The sequence below is a fragment of the Styela clava genome, chromosome 6, assembly GCF_964204865.1.
Source record: "Styela clava chromosome 6, kaStyClav1.hap1.2, whole genome shotgun sequence".
NCBI classification, from domain to species: domain Eukaryota; kingdom Metazoa; phylum Chordata; class Ascidiacea; order Stolidobranchia; family Styelidae; genus Styela; species Styela clava.
Window position 1 is genome coordinate 23,307,926 of NC_135255.1, and position 21,097 is coordinate 23,329,022.

A 21,097-nucleotide genomic window follows, 5' to 3' on the forward strand; every position below is an offset into this window, starting at 1 on the left:
GTATACGTAGTTTCTTTATATCCTTTGTCTGAGAGAACGCACTGTACAAACCACTGATTTGAAAAGTTGCTTACTATTTACTTACATATAACAGTAAACTTTCTGAAAATTACAACACGCACTATGAGATCAAAAGCAAGTGATCACGTTCAGGCAACAACTTGGCATGAGTTTATGAAATTAGGACTTTTCGGATTTAGCAAAAATTGTTCCAGACATAATTAATCAATTGCTGTTGAGAATTTAAAGTCACAACAAGTCAAAACAAAATAGGATATTGAATGCGTTATAAAAGTGCGCTACGATGCGCCACACCGCCGAGTCAAGAATAGGGTACTCCTGTAGTATATGCACCTGGTTAGAGTTAGGCCGTAATTTTATTCTGATTTTCTATAATTTAGTTCTATTACGAGTTACGGGGACTGTCTGTGTTAGCCAAGAGGATATACCCCCTGCTTATAGGTTTCAGTCCCTTTACACTACCTGATGTAAAGTAGGCGAACAAAATTAGTTATTGGTACACATACTTCTGGAGCACCAAATAATGTTGGAAAACTATTCAACAGTAAATACCGATACACTTCTGGAGCGCCGAGAATATAATCCATGGTTCCCCATATGATTAGGTCAAATTCATTGGCTTTTACAAGAATGACTGTGAATAATCTAAACCTATCACAGTATTGATATTACAACTCCAGAACTCCATTACACAAAAAAGATAGACAGATAGTTTATTTTGAAAACCCCATAATATAGGCCTACACTGATTCAAATGAAGAATTTTGAAAAGCGAACAAATCCTTTGAAAAAGTTTGTGTCAAAATAAAATTATACTTATTGTCGCGGTATAAGATCTTGCTGCTGTGGTTGTAAATAAGTCAGAAGACTAAAGGATTCCAGATTGGTTATTTATTGTACGGCAACTTCACAATTTGAAACTTGAAACAGCAAAAACAGAGCACACAACGAAACGCAACCCACCTCCAGACCAACGGCCGGAGAACGAGAACAAGAGATATATTTTCTCTCGCACGTGTAATTGGGTGTTCGGAGTCAAGACCCGGTTAAAACTGCCCAAATTAGGTCTGGTATAGTTTAGTATCACAAGTACTTCCAGTATTCCGCACGGTGGAATTTTTTGAAATTTTAATATGTGTTTCATGAATCTCTATAAAAAGGTACGGTCTTAATGATTCGGGTGAGAAAAAATTATTTCTTACATAAATTACGCTTCAACTCAGTTAAATTGAGAATGCCTTAAATTTTTTCCTTAAATCTGGGGGAATTTCCCTACTTTCCGCACGGTGAAATATTTTAAAATTGTAGTATATATTTTACATATGTCCACCAAAAATACTGTGTTGATGGATTGGATGAGAAAAAATTATTTCTTGCCTAAATTAAGCTTCAACTAAATTGACGACTTTGTCGATAAATAAGGGTAAATTTATATTTGCTGAGTATCTATTTTAAAGAAAAAAATGTAGTGTTTCAATCATTCTCTGTATTATTATGTTTCTTCTTACTTTTGATTCCTAAAAAGGGGAATTGCCTCATTAATTCCACCCATTTTGTCGCAATTAACTATTGCGTATTTAAGAATGGTTGCGTTTATGGTTCAATGCATAGTAATTCTATTCATACTTCGTGGACAAATTTATTTGAGCAAACTTGCATAAAATAATTTTAACGTGGAAATATATCGGACATCATGAGGTGAAGTTCTTTATTTTCATGGTTCAATGCATGGGAATTCCATCCATAGGTCGTGGGGCTTTGGTTCACACGCAATGAGGAGCTGAGATATCGAGTTGTTGAATTGTGAACAAATCTCTCGTTATTTATTCGTGTCGTATTTTGCCCACGACTCTCTCTTCTCTTTTATCTTTTAGAGATTATATCGCATAAAATGTGGCGCAACTTCAATCTCATTCATATTTCGCTTTGTCAGTGTCTGATGATAAAATAATTTTAGTTCAGTGTAGTTGTAGTGATAGGTGGTTTAGATTGGCGGTTTTTGATGTTATTGGAATTGAGGTTGCATTTCTAAATTAACCTAAGTCGGTTAGATTCGATATTTTAAGAAGATCATTTTGAACATTTTGCCATATCAAAATTTAATGATTTATAGTTGCTATATAGATTTTAAAAATTAGATTGTTTGGAGCTGAAACCAATATAATTAGCCACGGCTTCTGGTTTCGACCAACGGCCGGCAACCAACTTGCTTAATGGTAAATAAGTTCATGGACGCCATCTTGTGCCATATTTGGGAAACGCGAAACAATGGAGTCTTATGGGAAATTTTCGTCGTGTTGTTGTACCGAATCGAATAAGTCCGCTGTTATAAGGGCTAGAATGAAACTGAAGGGTGGATTTTGAACTTTAAGATATATGCTATCTAAATATATAACGCAGATTTTATAGTGATACGCCAATTTGAGGCTGTAAAATGTCTCCGCAACAATCAATCCTACAATGTCATTTGTTCTTCTAGCGCATAGCTGAGCAATAGGGCATTATGGAGCTTGACAGACGAAAAATGTTAACCAGAAAATAGAAACGGCCATTGAAGCAAAGTTGGGTCGGCCGGAAATTTGACGAATAAACACAACTTTTCATCTGTGACATCATAAGGAAAGCCTTTGTCATATTGTTAATTATAACGATTAGAATGACTAATTTACTTCGGAAGCAACTCGGAACCGGTATACTTGTCTTCAAAGACAATTTAATGTACTAAAAATGTAATTTGGCCAACATGAAAGAATATAAGCATGTACGGCTAAGACTCTACTTCAAAATACGACCTTGAAAATTTTTCTACCTAAAATATTAGTGAAAATATAGGTATGTTTCAATAATTGTGTTGGAACTTTTCATAAGGCGCCGTGTTGAATTGTCGAGAACATTAGGCACAAGATGGCGTCCATTGTCTGAGCGTTGCCCCGCTCATATTATATATACGCTTTGGTTCCGACCTGCTCCGACTCCAGACCTGGTTTAAACCATCTATTTTTGAAACCTGATTTTTGAAAAGGCTCTAGACAAGCATAGGTAAAAATAGGTCAATCTAAACTGGTGGTTCTCAGCTTTTAAATTCATCAATTTAAATTCATGCTTTTGCTTATTTTAAAACTTCCTATTGCTCACTATTTAATGATAAAGCGGTACTCCAGAAGTATGTAAACCAATATGGCGGACACCGGAACGTAGTATGTGTACCAGGTTAGGGTTAGGCCATAATTTCAGGTACAAATACTACGGGAGTCACTTGGCTAGTCTCCGAACTCGTCATATAACTAAAATAAGAAAAAATTGGAATAATATTATGGCATATCCCTAACCTGGTACACATAACCTGGTTCCGATGTCCGCCATGCAGGTTCACATACTTCGGGAGTGTCTATGAAACTACCTATTTGCTCAATCTTTAATGGACCCAGGTACTGTTATGGGCAAGCCACACTACCGCTGTTGTAAATTTCAAATAGTCGTGAAAGTGTGCATGAATTAATGTTGCCATACGCCAGATTTTTCCTGACATGTCCGGGATTTTAGTGAACCACAATGCTAGGCGCGAAATTGATTTTAATTTTCATTTTGATGGAAAACTCATTTCTTTATACGGAGTTTTCACATTGTTGAGCAGAAATTGTTCTCACAAAATGAGATATGGTATCTACCAATCAAAATACCACTATAAATGCCACTGGAATAATAAACAGAGGGCCAGAGTGCTAAAAGCCTCCAGACGGGGCCCACAAGCTATATAAGGTTGGGAACCACTTTTCTACGCAATGCATTAAAAGGACTCAGACTAGAAGCCAACAGTCATTCTTGATCCATATCTAAAAGGCAGAACAAAGATGCAGCAGACTCTAATTAACCGGATTCCATTTGCGTGTTGTATGTGTTATCTACTGTGATTGTGTTAAGTTGTAATTTTAAAGTGTTTTTATTCATCTCAGATTAATACGAGTATTATCGAAACTAACCATGATCAAATATATCACCCTGTTTATACTTGTTGGAATAATTTCCACGGAGAACGCATTGGCTTTGGATAATTATGGGACAGTACTGACCGAGCAAATGAATCGATATTGCGAAACGTATATGTGTCAAGATACCGACCATACATCGGTAAGACAACAGAGAGGGCCGCGGGTTGGAAAAGCTGGGCCAAAGGGCCCACCTGGACCACCCGGAATAGTCGGTCCTCGTGGATCTGATGGAAGCGTCGGTCCTCGAGGGGTCAAAGGTCAGCCCGGGGTTTCTGGACCATCAGGTGAAGTGAACTACACCAGGATCGAGGAGATAGTTGGGGAGAAAATAGGTAAGATTTTATTTGGTTTAAAGCACGTTCTCTGTGGCAAATAATCAATACGGTCATTCATATTACTAAGCCGTTGTGTTGTATTTTACTTAGAATAGTAGTAGCGTGTATGAATTATGTATTTATTATATCATTGAATTAAAAAAACATTCACATTCAAACATTCAACTTGAACTGGATGAACTGGAATGTCTTAACTGACGAAATCAGAATTCCAGGTCTATGACACCAAAACTAAGAACTTTCGCTTGTCGCGGAAAATATCCTATTTTTTATATTACATGACGGTTGAGCCTGGGCGTTAATTTAAAAAATTTCACAAAAACTTATCAAGCCATTTCATTACACATAACATTGTTGAATTGAAGCAAGAAAATTAAAAAACATGGAAATTATTTTTTTCTGTTAAATAAATCCAGTGTTTTATTAAAAAAAAATATTGAATTTTCTTGTAACATTTCAGGAAAGTATCTTCTTCCTAACAAAGATTGTAGCAATTTCGACACAAATAAGATGGCTTTGCTCCAGAACGAGACCGGCGGTGTGTTTGAAATCAATACTATCAAGCTGGAACATCGACTCAGGGTTTATTGCGACGTAGAAACTGATGGAGGGAAATGGATGGTAAGAGGTGGTTGCGTTCAGAATATTTCGGCAATTCTATTTCTATATTCTTCTATCTAAATTGTTATAACGGAATCTATGCGATAACTTCAGAGGGAGAATTAGCATTCCTATTTGCAAGGGGTTTTATAACGCATAATTTTTTCATACCGTCTAGCTTCGTATGTCTGATTTATCAGTTTGTATATAGGCGACTTAATTAAAATCCGAACGTGATATCTTGGGAAATTTCTCCATCAATATGGCACCTCCAAACAAGCAAATAAGGATTTTTGCTGTAGAGAACCTTAAACATGGCAATGGCATACCATGACTGATATTACATGGATGGGTTATATTTTTTTATATTATCTGCCAACAGGTTTTCCAACGAAGGTCTAACGGAATGCTTAATTTCACCTCGTATAACTGGATTGAATACGTAGAAGGGTTTGGAAACCCTAAATCTGAATATTGGATGGGTAAGAAATATGATTGGCGGAAAGAATAGGCTTGTAAAAAAAAAAACCTTCCGAGGAACTTCTAGTTCTTATCATTTATAACGTTACCTGGTTAACATATCACCATAAAACTGTTAAATCTGGCAACTAGATTCTATGATATATTCAAAATCTAACTAAATTAAAACGATTAGAATTGAATGTAACTTTACTCCATGTGTGATAGCATGAATGTAAACTATGCTGAAGTGCAAATATTCTCCCAAATATAGTCGCTTGCGAATCTTGTCCAGAGTGAATTCGTGAAACACATAATAAAATACAAATAATTTAGAATATTCTCAAATTTGTTAGGATTGGAGACACTTCATCGATTAACATCAGACGGTGAATTTGAACTCAGAATTGATTTGGAAGATTGGGAGGGAAATGAACGCTACGCCAAGTATTCGTAAGTATTTCATCAATTATATTTTACCCGTTTTTACAGTTGTGGGTGTTGCGGACGAAGACTCCGGTTTCTGAATCGGAAACGACAATATTTGATTGAAAAAGCTGAATCATTCGAAATACTTTTCATATTTAATTGGAAGAATTTGACTCCGGCAACTTGTTTATTATTTCAAATCCGACTCCCTATCTTTACTTTGTGCTTAATGAAATATTTTCTAGTCGATTAATAGCTTTGATTATGGGATTTACCAAGTTGACTGAATAAGACAAAACTAGGAAATTATCGATAGTCTCAAACCAGCCGCCTTCCTATTAGTAACACTTTGTTTAGATTCTTTTAAATCCGGTCGAGCATTTCTCGCGGCCTGTATCATAATATAGGTGATGCAAAACTGATTTGTCGGGTTTCCGGACTGAATATGAAATTTTATGTTAAAACGCATTATATCAATGTTATTGAAATAATAATCTCCTATTTCAGGTCGATTTCCATCGGATCCGCTTCTACAAAATATCAACTCAATGTTGGAGGATATTCAGGAAATGCTGGGGATTCACTTGATTATCATAACGCAATGAAGTTTTCGACGAAGGATCAGGACAATGATAGGTATAGTCGCAACTGTGCAAGTTCTTGGAACAGTGGTGGATGGTGGTTTAATAGTTGCCATCAGTCAACCCTCAACGGTAAATTTATCAGTGGAGGTCAGACTAGTAGAGACAGTGAAGGAGTCATCTGGTATCATTGGAAGGGAAGCAGTTACTCACTGAAGTTTACAGAAATGAAATTCCGTCCGAGAATGTAAAGATGTTCAACCATCAATCAAAACCAAAGCCGTGGAGTTAGAGTCGTTGGTTCAAAAATTTCTAAATCGTTGTTGCAATTTTAAACTGAAACTCTAAATACAATATCAAACTTATCCTGCAAAAAGTTGTTTTCCCAATTTTTTCAAGTCAAAATACAAAATTCCAAATTTTACCAGGTACTTATTTGAAGTCAGAAGTCGAAATTTTCCAAGTTCGTAATTTCAAATTTTTCTCATTTTAATAATATACTCGGATTCTGAACTCGGTTTCTTCAATATCTCAAACTATGATTTCCACAGCCTTTGGTAAAATGTAAATATATTTTCATTTTACAAAATCAACATTTCAATGACTTTTCACCTAATCATCCGAGATAGAGTTTTCATTTTCAATACATTAATATAACAAATACCTGAACTAACCATTTTGTCATTATTCTAAATATCCGTTTAATCTTGTATAAATACATGTAAAATTATTTTCTGTTTGACATCTTTAAATGGTAAAATTTGAACAAAACAATTGTTTTATTCAAATGTCTTGAAACTTTCATTAAATCTATTAATTTCGTTGTTTTGAATTCATTCAAGTTTCTTCGAATGTACATAGTAATTTTTAATCATTCAATTTTTGATAGCATGCTTAAATGTCAATAAATCATGTATTAGACAACATGCTAGTCAATGTTTTTGAATTGAAAAACAGGAAGACTGCTGATTGCGAGCGCCAATGATGTTTGCCAATTTTAGGAATGTACTTTTGTAGTAATAGTCGTTTGCGAGAACGATATTTTGTGGGAAGTTCATTTTGCGACGATAAAGTTCCTAATAACGAACTCATTCGATAAAGCAATTTTGACAGAACGGAATTTCACAAGGATGTAATTGTGAGGAATGAAATTTTTTGGGTGAGACTTTAGCGCGAATATAGTTTTAAATGGAATGTGTACACGGTACACATGTGCTGTCCTGTCCGTACCTAACTTTGACTCCAATCTTTAAGTTTTGTGAAAGACTTCTGTCATTGGTGATTCGCGCTAAGCGTTGGTAACACGTGCAGTGGTGCGGCTTCACGATTAAGTGTGCTGGCCAAGTCAGTAAAACCCAACCCACCAAAGATTGAGTGTGCTGCACAATAGGTCCGATAATACGATGAAGTCAGTAAAGACCCTATTTCCCAACAAAAATGCACAGATTTTAACAGATATACTACGAAGCAGAAATACAAGCCAGACTGTATCAACGGTCAATACAAGAATAGCGACGAACGTTCTAAGACGAGGTGCACCATTAAAAACAGAAAATTCCAGTTCCGTCACATTGCAACTCTGGTTACATTACGCGTGGAGGTAGGTTATGTTTCAGAGGATTGGTTGATTTCTAACTGTTCAGGGTGACTCACGGGTACTCCAAAATATGTTAACCAAGAGGGCGGACACCGGAACGTAGTATTTGTAACAGGTTAGACAACAATTTCAAATACTACGGGAGTCACTTGGCTAGTCCCCGAACTCGTCATAGAACTAAAATAAGGAAAATTGGAATAAAACTATGGTATATTCCTAACCTGGTACATAAACTAAGTTCCGGTGTCCGTCATCTTGGTTCAAATATTCCTGGAGCGCCGGTTCGCCTAACCGTTGATCATGCCCTCACATCTCTGAGTAATCCATGCCAGTTCGCAAGTTCAAATTCTGGGGAGGTTAATTGAGTGCGAGAGAGTTGCTGGACTCCTCAACGTACCAAGGAGGTTCACGTAATCACTGGTTGGCCGGGTTCGGCCCTATTCTCATACCCGACATGGACAGGTACTTGGTATAACTAGGCCGCTTGGGAAGAGGAATGATACGATTCTAATCTGCACATATTCAAAAACAGCAATCCCCAATCGAAATAAAACATTAGTCTTTCAACATCTCTGACAACAAGAGTTTTAGTATAAAAGTATATTTAATATTCATTTTCTATCACACTTGATATAAAAAGATAGAATAACTAATAAAGCCAGTATTCACATTTTCACAACCTATGTTTAATACATTTAGCCTTTACAAGTTTCATCTGTTAAAATCTGATTAGGAAATTTGGTAAAAATTCATGAAATAAGATTCGACTCCGACTCCACATTATTTCAACTCCAAAGTTTATGCAAATTTCAAACATATCAATATCCAAAAATAACTTTATAAGTCTTTTTCTCAAATGGAAATTTACATCTTAAGACTTATAAGATGTTTGATAAAGATAGGCCGAAAAGACAGCAAAAAAATATCAATGAAATAAAAAGTCGAATCAGGCTGCATAAGAATTCAATTACGAGTGAATGCAATCTGATATTATTGATGGCCTAAGACAGTGGTTCCCAAACTTGATTTACCGCGGGCCAAAATTAGAAGCGAAATGATAATCGCGGGCCTGGAGAGTTGAGCGCCCGCTAGGGGTCGATATCGATACGTATAATTGAGATAATTGAATTGTTACGAATGCACCCATGCCCAAACTAGGATAATTGGCGGTATCTAAACTACAAAAAAAGCATGAAGTGTTAAACTATTATACTCAAGTTCGACAGGCCATAATAAATTGTTATGTGGGGCATAATTAGCCCGCGGGCCGCGTTTGGAACCACTGGCCTAAGATAAGCATTACCAACCGGGAATCCGCAAATAGATTTCAGGGTTCTCGTGAGCTCTGCAAGCATAAGATAAAAACAAATTGTATACTGAGTCGGCGACCATTCGCCACAGCGTAATACAAATCCTATTTATGTAAATGAAACTTTTAGGGTTAAGAACCACGGTCCAACTAATTGTGAGTTTGTATCGCTGAACCTGTGAAAAGTCATCATTACAACACGGTATATGTAGAAGGCACAGGCATTCCTCTCTCTAACGCATGCCTCACTTCCCAACGTAGAGCAGATCGCTTTTTACTTGTCGGTACAACATAGGTGTTGGGGACGTAGATTCTTTGCGGCTTCTAGAAAGAAAACAGGTTGAAGGAATAGTGTAGAGCAGGGCTTACTCAACTGGCGGACCGCGGTCCGAATCCGGATCTTTCAAGTATCTTAAGCTGGGTCTTAAGCAAGGTCTCCCTTGAAGGGCAACGGGGCAGGTTTCTGGAGGCCACAAGAATAATCCCCGATAGGTTTAAGCACATATATATACGCTGCAATTCAATATACCAGTATATAATGTCACGGCATTTACCACAAGTCGAGGCAGTTGCTCCATTCTCCTGGCCCGCGAACAACTTTCCGCTCCTAATTTTGGCCCCCGGTCAATAAACTTTGGGGACCACTGTCTTAGATCATGGTAGTTCCTCATATATCCATGCCCCCCTGAGGGACGTGCCCCATCGTTTGAAAATCACTGGGTTAGACTCAACTGTATTTGCGTATACATATCTCTCGGTTAACCTCGTGCATAGCTCATGCATAAGTAGGTAGTGCCGAATGCTTGCAGTGATGCCTTTAACGGCATGCATTCTTTATTATGTATTATAGAATAGGCAAAAATATCCCTCATTTTTGCCGAGCGATGACATGCTGGTTAAACTGCTAGACTTGAAGTTAGGGGTGAGCGACAGGCGGGCCCGCAAGGCCACAACCCGAATTATTTGGTTTGGCCCTTGTCAACACTCAGATTTTGCATAGTTAACAAATTATGCAAGAAGTCAAAATTTCAAGTTCAAGTGCGCTATGGGTAGCAATACTAACCGGCTGTGGTTCATCCTTGTACAACATTTGGGCTTTGACTTCCCATCTTAAATCTTTATGGCTTTTCTCTCCGGGAGCTTTTATTGAATTCCATACGTCTCTGTATTGATGGTATCTACAAGATGGAAATATTTTGAGAGGATTATTCATTGTAAAGGTATTCCATCGAAATTCTGGGTACAAGTTGCTAAAGTCCAAGTTTCATCAAATTTCTGAGTCGAGGTAGAATACTCATAAGTTCATTCGGCCCGCTGCTTTTATGTGTGACAAGTCGAGTGAATTCGCTCACAAGTCACGACTCGAGTCAATGGATTCCTTAGTCACCCTCGAGTCAGAAGCCTAGTGAATGCACTCCGTTTCTAAGTCGAGTCAATGTTTCCTCGTGTCACAAGTCAAATCGAGAAAATGTACTCTCGAGTCACAAGTCAAATCAACGCATTCTCAAGTTACAATTCAGGTCACGTTACTGCAATTGTGAGTCAAAAGCCGAGTGAATGCACTGTCGAACTCAGAGGCCTAGTGGATGCACTTTCGATTCACAAGTCGAATCAATGCACTCTCAAGTTACAACTCGAGTCAATGTATTACCAAATCAGAAGCCAGATCAGTGTACCCCCGAGTCACAATCGAGTTATTGCACTCTTCAGACTCAACATCTTCGTACACTTACTACGGGACCGCCAATTATAGTACATACCAGTTTTATTGAGAGTTACTCGAATAATATTACCTTCAAATTTAATGAAAATATAATTTTATCTCGAAAATCATTGGAAAATAACAAATTGGGTTGGCAATGCCGAATGGGGAAGATACTGATCCATGCAATAATGTTGCTTGTTACGTACCAGTAGTTTCCTACAGTTAAAATGTGTCATCAAAAAGTACTCCATGAAGAGTAACCAACCTGTTAACAGGGTCTGATTTCTTGATATTCCTTGTATGAGGGTGAACTGTGTTCGGTCTGATGTCTGTAGATAAAAAAACAGAGGGGTTGGGTAGATCAGGGTTCCTCAAACTGGGCCACAAGCCCCCCTAGAGGGCCACAGAGCGTTTTACTGGAGGGCACAAGCAAAGGGCTTCATCACTGGGTGCTATTCATGATTAGTTTACAGTACATTGATTAACACCGAAAATTTGCACCCGACACCCAAAAATTTGCACCTGACACCCAAAAATTTGCACCCACCACCCGAAAATTTGCACCCACCACCCGAAAATTTGCATCCAACACCCGAAAATTTGCACCTGACACCCAAAAATTTGCACCCACCACCCGAAAATTTGCATCCAACACCCGAAAATTTGCACCCACCACCCGAAAATTTGCACCCACCATCCGAAAATTCGGACCCAACACCCGGGAAATTGCACCCGACACCCAGGAAATTGCACCCGACACCCGATAAATTCACTCCAAAGTGAATTTCTAAATGGAAATTCCTCAAATATTCCTAAAATGAAGCTTCATGCAAATAAAAATCCCACTTACATGAAGGTAACGGTTGATCGTGAATGAACTCTTGATCCGATTTCCTTTCCTGAAAAAAAAAAGACTTGGACTTAACAACATTGGCCACCTCACCAAGGGTGAGATAAATTGGTGAGCAATTCTGAACCAGAAAATGTCCGACAAAAACATAGTACCTCCTTACAAACTAATGGTTGCTTTCACAAAGCTTTGTTCGTTATAGAAAACTTAAGAAAAAATTTCTCAGATTTACTCAGACATAAGTGAAACTTATCGTTTGACTGGCCGAAGTCATTAAATCTCACAAGCTGAGTCATTTTAGCCCGCTGCTGTGAAAAATTACAAATTGAGTCATTGGCAATGACTCATTGCACTCACAAGTCTTGTAATTGCACTCACAGGTCGAGTGACCCACTCAGTCGAAAATAACCAAAAACTATTGCGTGACTCACCAAAGGCCTGGCTGTATGAGGTCTAGGTGGGAGCATTGTTGCCAAGCGTTCCCGATCGTAACTGACCGCCATGTCATCCATGGAAATGTCGTGAAGTCTGTAAGAATTTTCGTTCATCCCGTCCGCAACTAACGACTCATCGAAGACCGCAGATTCTCCATTTTGTTGTTTTCTAAAAAAGCAACAATTTTGAGACATTTTGACTCAATAATTCGATATTAGACTTTTGATTTGAAACACAATTACTAAAACTAGGGCAAAAACATATTTTTCACAATTTCGAAGAACACATAGGATCTTAGAAAAGGCGCGCTTACAAAACAATACCGACTTCGAACACAAAACCAGAAAAGTGACGTGCTTGTATAACAATGCCGACTTAACAGGTTGGCAAAAAATTTGAATATTATGAAAAAGAATGCGACTCACAAGCTTAACATTTTGGACGCCCTGTTCTAAAGCATATTCAAAATTAGGGCGAGAAAACTCTTCCATAAAAACTTGCTTGATAGCTTGCCTACTGCCTTGTTTAGAGTGAAGATATAGAAATACCCACCTTAGAACTTTCCTGCGTCTAATGACTCTCCTTTCCGAGCTTGTTGGTAACTCATGCGTAACACTGGTTGTTGGGGTTACCGGTGTGATGTCACCGGTAGTTTGAAATCTACCTTGAGAAGTGATGTCATCGCTGTTGCTAGGGTAACCAAAAAATCCTGTGACCTCATCATCGTTGTCGTGACGATCATAAGATGTGGGAATATCATTACTGGTGGTAATTGTAGCAGTGAAATCACGAGGTTGTCGTGGCAATGGTGACTCATCACTGCTACCTAGTGGGGAGTCATCCACAGTTTTTACGTGAGTTTCAGGTGAAGTGTCAAGGCCGCTAGACGAGGAGAAAGCTGTCGTTGTACGGGTCTGTCCCGAAGTTCCCAGTGTTGATGGATCCATTCGACGAGGAGAAACCTATAAAAAGAAATTACGTTATACCCAGGGATTGTTTCAAGCAGTGAGAGGGGTCGGATGCCAAACTTGTAAACTACTAACAAACTTATTAATACCACTCAGTGGTGCAGTCAGAATTTTTTAAATCGAATGTGTGCTTAGTACAAAGCTGAACCGAGGAAATTCAAGTCTTCATAAACCAGCGGTTCCTAACCTGGGTCAAGTGGCCCAATGAAGGGGCCACAGATCACTTGGAGGGGGCTACAATGCTAGAGAAAAAATGATTCAACTTTTCCCTTAACAAGTAGGCTACCAATCAAAATAACACCATGAATGCCACTGGAATGATAAACAGGGGGCCATGTAGGATAAAAGCCTCCCTTGTGTAAAGATGGAAAATGTTACAAAAATAGGTGCAGAATATGTGAACCAATATGGCGGACACCGAAACGAAGTATGTGTACCAGGTTAGGCCATAATTTTATTCCAATTCTCTATATTTTCGTTCTATTATGAGTTCGGGGACTAGCCAAGTGACCCGTAGTATTTGTACCTGAAATTATGCCCTACCTTAACCTGTTACACATATGTTCCGGTGTCTGCCATCTTAGTTCACATACTACCAAAAATAAATGTGTATTAAAATTTCTACAGTCATTACCTGGATATGGGGTTGATATCTGGATAAGTTTGGTTTGGGCATCGACGGTTTCTCTTGTCTCTGGTTTGAAGGACTTGCGTCTGAAGGAAGAAAAAACTGTTTGAATATTCTGTATTCATGAATTGATCAGGATAAGACATCATTTGTATCCTAGGGGAGAGGAAAGCTGTTAAGATGAATAGATCATATGACATACATCCGTGCCTCGTTCGGTTACCAGTCCATGTCAGGTATGGGATTAGCTAGCCAAGTATTTTTTTTATATGCATGGACTTGATGGTGGATAAAGCCATAACCGACCAGTGGATAAGTGAACCACCTTATGGCGGTGAGGAATACAGCAATCCTCTCGCACATAAATATCCCTGGCTACCATGGCCAGACTTAGATAATACGAAACGTTACAGAAATATATTTGTGTTAGTGTGCAGCAAGATCTTCAAATCAAACTATCCTGAACAATACCAAAAATATCTTGTCACTAAGAGTCTAGTGTATTTTCGTATCTCGAGTAGTTCAAGTGCGCGTACAATGTTTGCATATGTCAAACCTAATCCCCACTTGACTGCGACGTGATTATGACCTCGTAGTGAGGTAATTTTTGGATGGCGTAGTCAGGTGGGGGTTAGAATTGACATGTGAAAAAATTGTCATGCTACGCCCGCTAGAAGTACTTTAGGTACGAGACTACACAAGACCCGACACTGAGGTATTGGTTGATGATATATACTTTATGGCATTTTTCCTCTGTAACAAATATCATACCAGAATTTGTGCTTGGTGATGAAATCCCGGTGAACCATGAAGAACTTCCGCTTGATCGATCATGCTCAACAAGTCTTTGAAGATCTGTAAAACAAAACAAGATATCGAATGTGCCATAAAAGTGTGCTACGATGCTTCACACCGCCGAGTCGAAAGTAGGGTACTCCCGTAGTATATGTACCTGGTTAGGGTTAGGCTATAATTTTATTCCGATTATTCCGAGTATGCGAACAAAATTAGTTATTGGTACACATACTTCTGGAGCACCAAATAATGTTGGAAAATTATTCAACAGTAAATAATACCGATATCGATACACTTCTGGAGCGCCAGAATAGAAGCTGTGGTTCACCATATGATCAAGTCAATTCATTGGCTTTTACAAGAATAACTTTAAAAACGACTGCCCGCTATTAAACGGCGTGGGGGCGTCGCTCCTACTTAGGCTATACTCATCAAAATACCATCGTTAACGATGTATATAATTTATTAGAGCAGCGATGTGCAGCCTTCAATACAGGAGGGCCAGGTACAAATAACTGTGTGAAGCCGCAGGTCGCACCTTTATTTAACATAGGCTTTCTAGTAGTTGCAGGCACAGAAATTGGGATATTGATATTATGATATGAATTGTCCGCTTGGTACAAGCTAGCTGTGACGGCATCATAGATAGATAATGTAGATAATCCAACGCAAAGCGATTGGATATCTGATAAAAACGTGCCCGAAATTAGGGCAGTGAAGGATGATAGTTAGATGTCCAGAAAAACAGTTATTTCAATAGTGAAAAAGTTCCGATAGACTCGAAAACTACAGGAGTAGTACCACATGCTGACATGAATCATTGAATGGGTCTGGTATAGTTTAGTACTACATATACTTCTAGTGGGTGTAGCATCACAATTTTTGAACATGCCAATCCTAGCCCCCATCTGACTTCGCCATCCAAAAATTATGTCACTACGACATCACTATCATGTCATAGAACTTGTCAAATATACATACAAACGCCCAAAATGGCATCGTCGCCGACGATAAAGAACTGACTAACGTCAGCAATCTCTCTCATACTGGGATCGTCGCGACGAGAAAGCGAGAGAAATAGCTGTTCGATTTCGAGTGCGCAGGTGAGCACGCCTTGGATGACAGTTCGCATAATTTAAAGGGCTATATTACGTTACTGTGACGTCGCAGTGACGTAATTTTTGGACGGAGTAGTCAGGTGGGGGTTAGGATTGAAACGTGAAAAAATTGTTATGCTACGCCCACTAGAAGTATGTGTGGTACTAAACTATAGCAGACCCATTGAATGTTTTACTGAGCAATTGTAGCGCCGTTTGGTCAAATTATCTCTAAAAAAAGGGGGTCTTATGTACGGTAGTTTCATACCTAACACACTTCTAGTGGGCGAGGCATAAACAAATTTTCATGTTTCAATCCTAACCCCCACCTGACCACGCCATCCAAAAATTACGTCGATACGAACTGTCATCCAAGATGAGCAACCGAAATTGAAAAGCTATTCCACTCGTTTTCTCGTCGCAATGATCTCGATATGAGAAAGATCGCTGACGTAGGTGTAATTTTTGGATGGCATAGTCAGGTGGGGGTTAGGAATAACATATGCAAAATTCGTTATGCTACGCTAACCGGAAGTACTTGTGGTACTAAACTATACTAGACCCGAAAAAGTTCGGGTCTACTATAGTACCACAAGTACTTCCGGTGGGCGTAGAATAACGAATTTTGCATATGCTATTCCTAACCCCCACCTGACTATGCCATCCAAAAATTACGTCACCATCACGTCATAGGGATTGCCAGAGTATAATTACGATCGCTCGAAATGACATCTGCGCCGCCGATAACGAACTTGCTAAAGCCGGCGATCTTTCTCCTATAGTGATCGTTGTGACGAGAGAACGAGAGAAATTGCTTGCTCGATTTCGGGTGATTGTCTGCGCGTTTTGGACGACCATCCGAATACTTCGGTGGGCCTTATTACACCACTGTGACGTCGAAATGACGTAATTTTTCGGTGACGTAGTCAGGTGGGGGTTAGGATTGACATATGCAAAAATTGTTGAGCCAGGTCAACTAGAAGTACATGTGGTACTAAACTATACCAGACCCAAAAGTTCACTGTGTCCTTTGTTTGATGGTATTACAATCAATCAATCATTTATTTTGGTTCTCTGACATAAACAACACAAAAAGTAAACAGACAAAACAAGAAGCAGAGATACCTGGGAGACGGGCATAACTTAAAAAAAGTTAAAAAGCGTACAAAGTACGTGCCCGCCCACCAAACCACCCGCCTACAACTCCAGAACTCTGACATTACACAAAAAAACGCCCGGTAAAACTAACACAAACCTTTACGAAATTGCCTCAGCCTTGTTTGAGAAACGTCAAAATATCCCAAATTTGCTAGTTGCTCTCGAATCTCGTCGTCTGTGAATTCTAAATTCTCCATATTTCTTGAAAATTACAGCCAACACAAAATTCAAAATCTTCAATTTCAAAACAAACGCCAACAAAATCGGTTTCTCGGCAATCTTACGCTCTGTTGAATTTGAGTTTAAAGGTCAAAGCTTTATTTTCAAATAATCTGATTTATTTTAATAAATCTATCAAATTATTACTTAATTTTATGCTACAAAAATAATCAGAATGCATTTTTTGTTTTTTTAATTTTATTTAGGCAATTTTTGTGTCTATTCGTATTTTGAACTTACGTAGAGAAATCAACCACTAGGCGGGGCCATAGAGCAATGAAAACTTTCATATTTTAAAACGACCGCTCGCTGACCTCAACCGGTTAGACTGATAAAATCGAATTTTATTGCTGGTTGACCATCCTTTGGTGGGTATGTCAATTTATCTATTATCAGTGTAGCCTATATCGCTAATATGTTCCACGGATCCGGCGTTTAATGCGGGATAATTATGTGCGAGAAGATTGCTGGATTCCTCACCGCTGTAGGGTGGTTAACGTATCCGCTGGTCGGTTGTGGCTTCGTCCATCATCGGTTCATGATTTCGAAAAACGCTATAATCGAAATAAAGTTTTGGCCTAACCCTGACCTGGTACACACACTACGGGAGTACTCTTTTTATTTCGTATAGTTTCAAATTAATATTATTTAGTATTATCGTGTGGCTCAATGGGCTAAGCGTTAAGAATACGCTCGCCACCGCACCTCTAATTACTCTGCGTGGGTTCGAATCCCATGCAGGGATGGTTATGTGCGAGAGGATTGCTGGACTCCTCGCCGTCGTTGGATGGTTTACGTAACCGCTAGTCGGCTACGGCTTCCTCCACCATCAAGTCAATGCTTCCGAAAACAAATAACTGACTAATCCCCTACCCGACTTGGAATGGTAGCCGGACGAGAGGCCGTGGTTCGCCATTTGGTTAAGCCGTCTTATCGGCTTTCTTCTCCCACGGGATAATATGTAAATCCTATCCTATCCTAACAAATACCAGAATTGTTGTGCATGGTAAGTGATGAGGAAGGAAAAGGAGATTATAGATGGGAAAAAAGGGAATACATCGAAAGAAGTTGTGAAACACCGATTTGGGATAAAATTGCCCGCTACAAGACAGATTGCATACAGACAATTTTTAAATCCTTTTCTGAAAAAACGAAGGCAAAATATACCGCGAACTGCACGACAAACGAATAATCGCTACAAGTTTTGATGGCGTCATCGCATACAGAACGTATCCCATATAGCCAACATAAAGTTTAAATATAAATAAAAGTAACAGCCTTCTAGTGAGAATTACAATTTTGAGCACTGAAAATTTTAAAGCATTTAGTCCAGTAGTTGGCGAGAACAACAACCTAAGAGAACATACATATCTAAGTGATTAAAAGAAAGTCGTGCTGCACACTAGCAAGACTCTTTAATCACTTAGAATAGTTATTACTTATCGATCTTAAGATCGGTAAGTATGTTGAGGTATTTGTCTGTCTGATTATCTGTTAGATGAACGCGATATCTCAAGAAGGCGAGGTTGAATCTGCTCCAAATTTTGCATGTGCATTCATCATATCTCGGACCAGAAGCCTATTTTGGATTAATTATGTCGTATAATTAGCGAGTTATTATTTAATTAGTGATGGGACACAAGGTGTCACTATGGAGTAAGAGCGCTGTTTGGGGGATCCCCTAACTTCCGATCGATAAGTCTTCGGTCTCTGACCGATATTCTCGTTACTAGGTCATTGTAAAACGTGGCGGGAGTGTTTTTCTCAAATCTCACAATTTCGCATTAGTGGCGGTGGCTTTGTACAAATGAACCTTTTTCTGTTTATGGACACGAATTGAATGAATCGTTGTTATTCTCATTGGGTTGTTGTTTTGGAAAAAATCAATTTTTCACAATAAATCGACCTAGAGATTCAAAACTTGAATGAATGTCTTGAATGAATGTCCGGGTTGAATGAATGTCTTGCCGCCTAAGATTCAAGTAAAATCTGAATAGAAAAAGTCATAGCTTTCGAGCGATTTTATCTACCTAATTTTTTTATTTTTGCATTGTGAGCCATCGTCGAGGAGTGTTCTTTGACAACCGTTATAGTGCTTGTCGATTTTATTGAACACGGGCTCAGGCCCTTCTCCTATTCTTACTCTTACCATGCATCTGAAACGAAGGACCAGTACATCAACGGATTAGACAAGCCGGCGCTCCGAAAGTATGTGTACCGAGATGACGCACAACCTGAATCCCATCCTGATACACATACTATTTTCAGGCTGTGCGTCATCTTGGTACACATACTTCAGAAGCACCGAAAGCCATCATCGATTCCGAGGGTTAGTAATAGCTTAACCATTTTTTAGATTAACCCATTTTATGCCTTTGTGGGTGGATTATGGAGGAAAGTGAAGTGATTTAACGACGTGCTGTTGGTTATTAAATTAACGCAAGGTTCATATATACTTCGTATCATAACTATGACATAAGTAGCTTTTGCTTTAAACGTATGCGAATCAATGATAAATCGGCTGACTTCGTTATAAAAGAACAATTTTGTATTAATATTAGATAGAAAAAAAGTTTATGATTGCCATATCGCATTACCGGTAGAGATGTACCGATGTATCGGTATCGGCAATATCGGCCATTTTTTCGGTATCGGCCATGTATCGGTATCGGTTAGATTAAGGCCGATATTTCCGATATATTTACCATTTTGATATGGTCCAGAATGTTTTAAAAGATAAGTTGGAATAGTACTTTTTAATTTATTTTTTGTCTGGAGAGATCGTGAGCTATGATCCATACATGTCCCACCCCCGCGATAGAATAGGATTCACGTGTTTTTAGCTATTTATCAGCCAAACCGCTCAACTAATTTGGCTATTTTCGCTGTTAAATATTTATACGACGACATTTTTAATATTACATAGTAATTATGAAGAAATATATCAACACAGCACAAAACAAAAAGCAACTAGGCACCCAGTTTTAAATCATACAGTGGAATTGGGGTCCCTATTAACGCCACATAGACTTTTGGCACGGGTATAAATTCTAACTGTTGTCATCAAGTACGAGTGTCATTTAGTCCGTCGACATCGATAAACTAAATTCCGACACAATTATCCCTCTACGCAGGTAATAATTTTAATTTTGTTTAACTACAGAATTACTTTATAGATATATTAGCATGGCCGCCTAGCCCTAGACTGTCTCAAAATATATGATAGCAATTGTAAAATATTATAAAATAGTAAAGTAAACAAACATTCTCGACGGTTATGGGTAATCCTCCTTTTTGTCGGTGCTGATTGATAGTCTTTCATGTTGGCTTTGACTTATTGCTTCGACGATTACGATTAGCCACGAAATAAAAAACTTGTAAAATGCTCTTAATTTGAACGTAGGCGCTAGAATGTGTGGACAATATTCGATATTCTTTTAAACACGAATAACGATATTCGAGGATCGCGATATAAACATTAAATTCAAATTGGACATCCCGGCTTATGAGTTTTCTAATTGAACACCGAGATTACTAGCGTTACTGTACAATGTATCTTAATCAGTTAGAGCAAACACCAAACATTAATTTCATATTATGTGATATATCTTTTTTTTCGATCTGAAATAATGTGTACTAGGAACAACGCTCAAAGACCATTGTTTTAACCCATCCGCCCTACACAGCACACCTAATTAAGTAATATTCACATAGGTATATCGGTATCGGAATATCGGCCTTTTTGTAGTATCGGCGTATCGGTATCGGCGTTTTTTGCTGATATCGGATCGGTATCGGTATCGGCGACAAAAGTGGTATCGGTACATCTCTAATTACCGGGACATTTAGGTCTACCGGTCGGGACAATTGATGAAAATCGGGACTTTCCCGGCTAAACCGGGACTTTTGGAAAGTCTACCCA

At 38.6% G+C, this 21,097-nt stretch overlaps 2 protein-coding genes across 3 annotated transcripts; one reads left to right on the plus strand and one right to left on the minus strand.

Moving 5' to 3' along the window:
• The first annotated feature begins 3,979 nt into the window (after positions 1 to 3,979).
• On the plus strand, positions 3,980 to 7,266 carry LOC144424342 (fibrinogen-like protein A). The gene is made up of 5 exons (XM_078113539.1): positions 3,980 to 4,342; positions 4,806 to 4,966; positions 5,328 to 5,427; positions 5,761 to 5,857; positions 6,341 to 7,266. Exons 1-5 carry the CDS (start codon positions 4,003 to 4,005, stop codon positions 6,663 to 6,665), a joined length of 1,023 nt encoding a protein of 340 aa, XP_077969665.1. The 5' UTR covers positions 3,980 to 4,002; the 3' UTR covers positions 6,666 to 7,266.
• Positions 7,267 to 8,653: 1,387 nt separating this feature from the next.
• LOC144424339 (uncharacterized) lies at positions 8,654 to 17,235 on the minus strand. 2 transcript variants are annotated; one of them, XM_078113535.1, is made up of 9 exons: positions 15,683 to 15,761; positions 14,678 to 14,761; positions 13,913 to 13,992; positions 12,863 to 13,272; positions 12,307 to 12,478; positions 11,876 to 11,924; positions 11,291 to 11,354; positions 10,384 to 10,498; positions 8,654 to 9,644 (listed from the first exon to the last, which is right to left on the minus strand). In XM_078113535.1, the coding sequence occupies exons 1-9, from the start codon at positions 15,744 to 15,746 to the stop codon at positions 9,513 to 9,515; spliced, it is 1,170 nt and encodes a 389-aa protein (XP_077969661.1). In that variant the 5' UTR covers positions 15,747 to 15,761; the 3' UTR covers positions 8,654 to 9,512. The 2 variants fall into 2 exon arrangements, with proteins under 2 accessions (XP_077969661.1, XP_077969662.1); XM_078113536.1 differs by lacking the exon at positions 15,683 to 15,761 and adding an exon at positions 17,054 to 17,235 and having other exon boundaries at positions 8,655 to 9,644.
• Between the last annotated feature and the right edge of the window lie 3,862 nt (positions 17,236 to 21,097).